The 5,847-nt window shown below is 32.2% G+C and overlaps 2 protein-coding genes across 2 annotated transcripts; both read left to right on the plus strand.

Moving 5' to 3' along the window:
* Positions 1-1,059: 1,059 nt before the first annotated feature.
* On the plus strand, positions 1,060-2,046 carry LOC145130571 (uncharacterized). Its single transcript, XM_079065349.1, has one exon. The coding sequence runs from the start codon at positions 1,060-1,062 to the stop codon at positions 2,044-2,046; it is 987 nt and encodes a 328-aa protein (XP_078921475.1).
* Positions 2,047-2,814: 768 nt separating this feature from the next.
* Positions 2,815-4,360, plus strand: LOC145132318 (expansin-A10-like). Its single transcript, XM_079067063.1, has 3 exons — positions 2,815-3,042; positions 3,139-3,451; positions 3,679-4,360. The coding sequence occupies exons 1-3, from the start codon at positions 2,901-2,903 to the stop codon at positions 3,983-3,985; spliced, it is 762 nt and encodes a 253-aa protein (XP_078923189.1). The 5' UTR covers positions 2,815-2,900; the 3' UTR covers positions 3,986-4,360.
* Positions 4,361-5,847: the final 1,487 nt, after the last annotated feature.

The following is a 5,847-nucleotide window of genomic DNA, read 5'->3' on the forward strand; positions in this document are numbered from 1 at the left end:
ATCTGTGCGTTGCGCAAAATAAAATTATATAGTTAAAATTTGACAAGTACATGTTGAAAATAAATATGTTATTGTTACTAACTATGAAATAATAGTTTCTTACCCTAATTTGTTATATATAATTTTTAATGATTTTGAATCATATTTTAAAATTTATTGAAGTCATATTATTTAATAACCAATACTCGTAACTGATGTGTGAATAAAATTATATATAATTCTCGATTTAATATGAATTTTAATGTTCTGATGAACTAATTTAAAAATTATTATTTTGATATTTTTTGTAAGTTAACGTAATATAATTTATAAGATTATGTTATTTTTAACTATTATTAACTGATTTAAAAACTATTTATTTGAATTTTTTTTAACTATTATAGGAAAATAGTTTTGAATATTTTAATTCATTCGATATGTAGATTTTTTTTAATATTTAAAATATTTAAATGTTTTAAACTATTTAAAAAAAACAATATTTAAATATTTTAAATTTATTTGATATTTTGATTTGTTTTTTAGATTTGACATAATATTTATATTGATATTTTAAGTATATTATACTATTAGTTCAAAAAAAAAATATTGTTAATATGATAATTTTCTTATTTAATAACATATGTAAATTATAAAATAGATATATTAAAATGATATACAAAAATTTGGAGGTCAATTTTTTTTATAATATAATATAAATACAGATATAAATATACATGACAATTTTCTTAACCAATTTAACCGATATTTTTTAATATCAATTTTTAACCATATTGTGAATATTAGACCATATGGTATACTCTCAACGAGAGCATCCGTGGTCCATGTGGCCACGAGAAAAATCTGTGCACACTACCCTGACAAATCGTGGTCGGGCGTGGTCGTTGTGCTTCGTGTTGCCGACGACGATTTTAAACGCGAAAGTTGATTGGTGATTGCTTTCTCGACCGTTGAACGGCCATTTGTTTTTTTTTTCAAACTCAATTCAATACATATAAATAAAACCTTCTATTTTCACCAAAACTTACACCTTCATTCTCTAAAACCACAAAACACATGCACATGGATTCAACAAAACACATGGAATTCTTAAAAACTTTTGACTCGGATGACGACGTAGAATTCGTCGAGACATTCTTCAACGTTGTGCAATACATTCATGACGAAGAAAGTTCGAATATTGCTCGTACAAGGGCGGTCGTCAATCGTGATCGCCAAGTCGCACACTACTTATTGGTACGTGATTACTTTGCCGATAATTGTCTTTATAATGACGATTCGTTCGAACGTCATTTCCGTCTGAATAAGGCTATATTTTTACGTATTAGTAATGCTTTAGAATCTTGTTATGAATTTTTCAAACAAAAACCTGACGCTAGAGGAAGAATGAGTTTTAGTAGTATACAAAAATGTGTGGATGCTCTTAAGTATTTTGGATACGGTATAACATTTGATGCATCTGACGAATACTTGAAAGTATCCGAGAGGACCGCAGTTGAATGTGTAGATTGGTTTTCTGCATGTGTGTATGAGGTTTTTCACGAACAATATTTGCGCAAACCTACTCAACGTGATATTGAGAGATTATATGCGGCTCATGAAGAGAGGCATGGATTTTCGGGTATGCTTGGCAGTTTAGATTGTACGCATGTGGCTTGGGAAAAATGTCCAAATGCATTGCGTGGTCAGTTCACTCGAGGAGATATAGGTGAACCAAGTATCATCCTAGAAGCTGTTGCATCTCAAGATTTGTGGATATGGCATGCCTTCTTTGGAGTAGCAGGGTCTAACAACGACATTAATGTTCTTGACCAGTCTCCTCTTTTCAACGATATTTGGACCGGTAAAGCACCTGATATGACCTTCGCGGTGAACGGGCACGCGTACAAATATGGTTACTACCTTGGTGATGGGATATACCCGAATTATTCTACATTGATGAAGGCATACTCGGTTCCTCGAAGTGAAAAGACAAAGTTGTTTACAAAAAAACAGGAATCAGCGAGAAAGGATATCGAGAGGGCATTTGTAGTCCTCAAGCAGACATGACATGTAGTGAAATATGCTACACGACTCTGGGATAAAGAAAGAATTAAACGAATGGTCCTAGCATGTATTATAATGCATAATATGATTATTGAAGATGAAGGTCGAGCGATTTGCATGTATGATTTGAACGACGTTGTCATTCCAATTGTGGAGTTCGTATCCGGAACGAATGAGTTTTTAGAGCGAGTTGTTGAAATTCATAACAGTGAAACGTGTTTCAATCTTCGAGAAGAAGTTGCAGAACATTTGTACCAACGTAACATGAACGAATATTAGTTTTTTTATATGTATGTTTTTTTTTAATTAATGTAATTTTTTTTATTTCTAGATTAATTAAGTAATTTAGTTTGAAGTTGTAATTTTATTTTTATAATTAATGAAAAACTAGTTAAAAAATGAATGTTTTTTAGTTATTAAAAATGTAATTTTATTGTATTTTTGAATTAAAAAAAATAAAAATAATGATGTGGAGTTGTGTGTTAGTGGTAGGTATCTCATGTTAGTTGTATGGCAATGTGGTGTTGATGTGGCACCCACCACATATATGGTATGTGGTGGGTATAACGGATGACCTTAGTTATCGGCACATCAACGTAATTAGATAATTAATATATATTAAAGATATATTTATATAAATTAAAACCATTTTGATTATTTTTCCGAAGCAGAAAATTAATCCACCCAAATTATGGTCCAAAATTTTAAATATGAATTGGTCCCCAACAACAGCTTTAGCCTGCGTGAATTAGTTGCGACGTTCATACATCACTGTGCGCCAATACAGTAAATCCTCCTATTTATATCCTCTGCCACCACTCCCAAATTCTCTTCATCACCACATCAATTCAAAATCCATGGCACTTTTAGCTATTTTCTTTCTTGGTTATCTCGCAGTCCTCTCCCCTGTTCATGGCAGAGGCGGCCGCGGCGGCGGAGCTGGTTGGAAAAACGCCCATGCAACCTTCTACGGCGGCGGCGATGCATCTGGAACAATGGGTACTTTCTAGTTTTTCATCCTTCCTTGTCCAATTTCTTTCCGATTACTTTCCGTTTGAGCTTTTTGATTAAACTTATCGACTGAATTGTGAGCAGGTGGAGCTTGTGGATATGGGAATTTATACAGTCAAGGATATGGTACAAACACAGCAGCGCTAAGTACAGCTATGTTCAACAATGGTTTAAGCTGTGGCTCTTGCTTTGCGATTAAATGCGTAAACGACGCTAAATGGTGTTTGCCGGCGACCATTGTCGTCACCGCCACCAACTTTTGCCCACCGAACAACGCCTTACCTAACAACAACGGCGGGTGGTGCAACCCTCCAAACCACCACTTTGACCTTTCTCAGCCTGTCTTTCAACACATTGCCCAATTCAAAGCCGGAATCGTCCCTGTTGCTTACAAAAGGTACTGCAACCACATATTTCCCTTAGGGGTATTTTGGTCTTTTCACTTTTGTTAACATGTTATTAACTTAAACACCCTCATATGATACTTTGGCAAATTTCAGTTTGCGTTAATGTAATAACGTTTAAGTTCCCCTTTTGTAGTTTTGCTTTTCTCAAAATTACCAAAATACCCTCAGGGACAATATGGTAAATACCTTTGCTAAACATTTGGGATCTGTTTTCTAGGGTACCATGTCGGAGAAGGGGTGGAATTAGGTTTCAGATAAATGGGCACTCGTACTTCAATCTGGTGTTGATTACAAACGTGGGTGGCGCCGGTGACGTTCATGCGGTGGCGGTCAAAGGGTCAAGGACAGGGTGGCAGCAAATGTCTCGGAACTGGGGGCAAAATTGGCAATCCAACTCTTACCTCAACGGGCAGTCTTTATCTTTTAAGGTCACCACAAGTGATGGTCGAACTGTTGTTTCTTACAATGTTGCCCCTGCCCGTTGGTCCTTCGGTCAGACCTTCAGTGGTGCCCAATTCCACTGAAAAGACATATCTACCCTCCATACCTAATACGGTAGCGGCATATAAATTATTATTTAGTTAATGCTACAATTTATATAAATTATTATTTAGTTAATGCTACAATTTATGACTCAGAGAGGCTTATTTTGGAAAAGGTCAATTTGGTCATTTTGGTTTTTATGGTACCCAAGGGCCAAGGGTACCTCTATTTTTTTCTAAAATTAAAGCAAGGGGAGGGCAGTGGTGGACTTTAACCACCCGCTAGTAGTACTGTAGTGGTAGACTGGTAGTAGTTGACTAAATGTCCTTATTTGTAATGGCTTTTATTGTTGAGGCAGTAAGTTGTAAATTCATGTTTTTTTATGTTGGTAATGGAAAGTGACTCGTTTATTATTATGTTATTTTTGTTGGTGTTTAATTAATATGCTCAAAGTACAATATTACTTGTCATGTGGCACAATTTAATGATATGTCTTTTTTACCCAAAAATGATCGAATTCACTAGTATAAGAAATGCAAACTCTTTGTTGTGCAAATTTAAGAGTTTGATGTACAAATTCCCAAGCTCATAGTACAATTATTGAAACATGAGAATCAAATTGCTTGTTTTGAGTTTATACAAGGGCATCTATAAGAAGATTTCAATCATATGAATAACTAGACTGTTTTTATGCATATCTTTAACTTTATTGCAAAATGTTCATGTAATGATGGTCAATACTTTAGTCACTTCTTATGATATGCATTACAAAGTGAAGTTAGATAACATGCTAGAATAAATTGATTGTATTCCATATTGATAACAACTTATTATATAAAAAAATATGACATGAATACTATTTAAGTATTTATTGATATATTGTTTTTCCAAGCAGCGAGCACATTCGTTTTAGAGAATGTACTATATCTTCTTTAACTATAATAGCAATTTACTTATATTTCGTTACTGTGTATATATGTTGTATTTTATAAGTCACATATTGCTATTATAGGCACAAAAATATAAATATGTTGCTTTCGCAAGTAAGGTATTATCAGTATTCAGTAGTAGATTGTTATGAGATAAAAGTGTAAGTATGTCCTAGTAGTATATTCTTATGAGTAAAAAAATTACAAGTACGTTAGCATTGAAGGTTACATATTGCTATTATTAGTATGTACATGTGTTGCTATTATACATAAAAAATAAACTATATTTGATATATTGTATTATCACTATGTATGTGTATTGCTATTATACATAAAAAAAATAGCAATATAGTATACTGTCTATATCAATAAAAAAGAAAAAGAAAAAAAAACATGTTGCTATATCCTGTAATTTGCTATTTTTCAATTAGATGATTTGCTCATCGGTTATCATTGATTATTAGGCTTTGCAAAATGATCAATTTTCTAGTAAAATATCACGAAAATATTATGGTTTATAAAGTTGAATAATTTTAGGCAAATTACAACATGTAGATAAGTATACAAGAAAAAAGATTGTTCACTCGTTGGTATCCTTTCTTCCAGCCCGGACCAGGCCCAATAAATGTAACTACCATTAGTGTTATATGAATTTAGTATTCATAAATTTAATATTTTCTTACTATTGCTATTAATCTTTTTATCCATTTAAATGATCCATTTAAATGATGATATGTGCTTCACTAGTATACCAAAATATTATTAAACTAGTTTATAAGCCGTGAGAATCACAAGTTATAAAATTAATTCAACTTTCATAGTAAAAACTCATAATTATTAATCAATTATTTTAAATAAATTACTAACTAAGAGATATATCAAAATTTTAAAGTTATTATAATTTCAAATTTAACATATAATTTGAAAAAGTAAATTTGAATTTTGAACTATTGCCTAATATATCACATTGACAT

Source organism: Lactuca virosa, chromosome 8 (genome assembly GCF_052849685.1).
Source record: "Lactuca virosa cultivar CGN04683 chromosome 8, Lactuca_virosa_CGN04683_v6, whole genome shotgun sequence".
Taxonomy (NCBI): domain Eukaryota; kingdom Viridiplantae; phylum Streptophyta; class Magnoliopsida; order Asterales; family Asteraceae; genus Lactuca; species Lactuca virosa.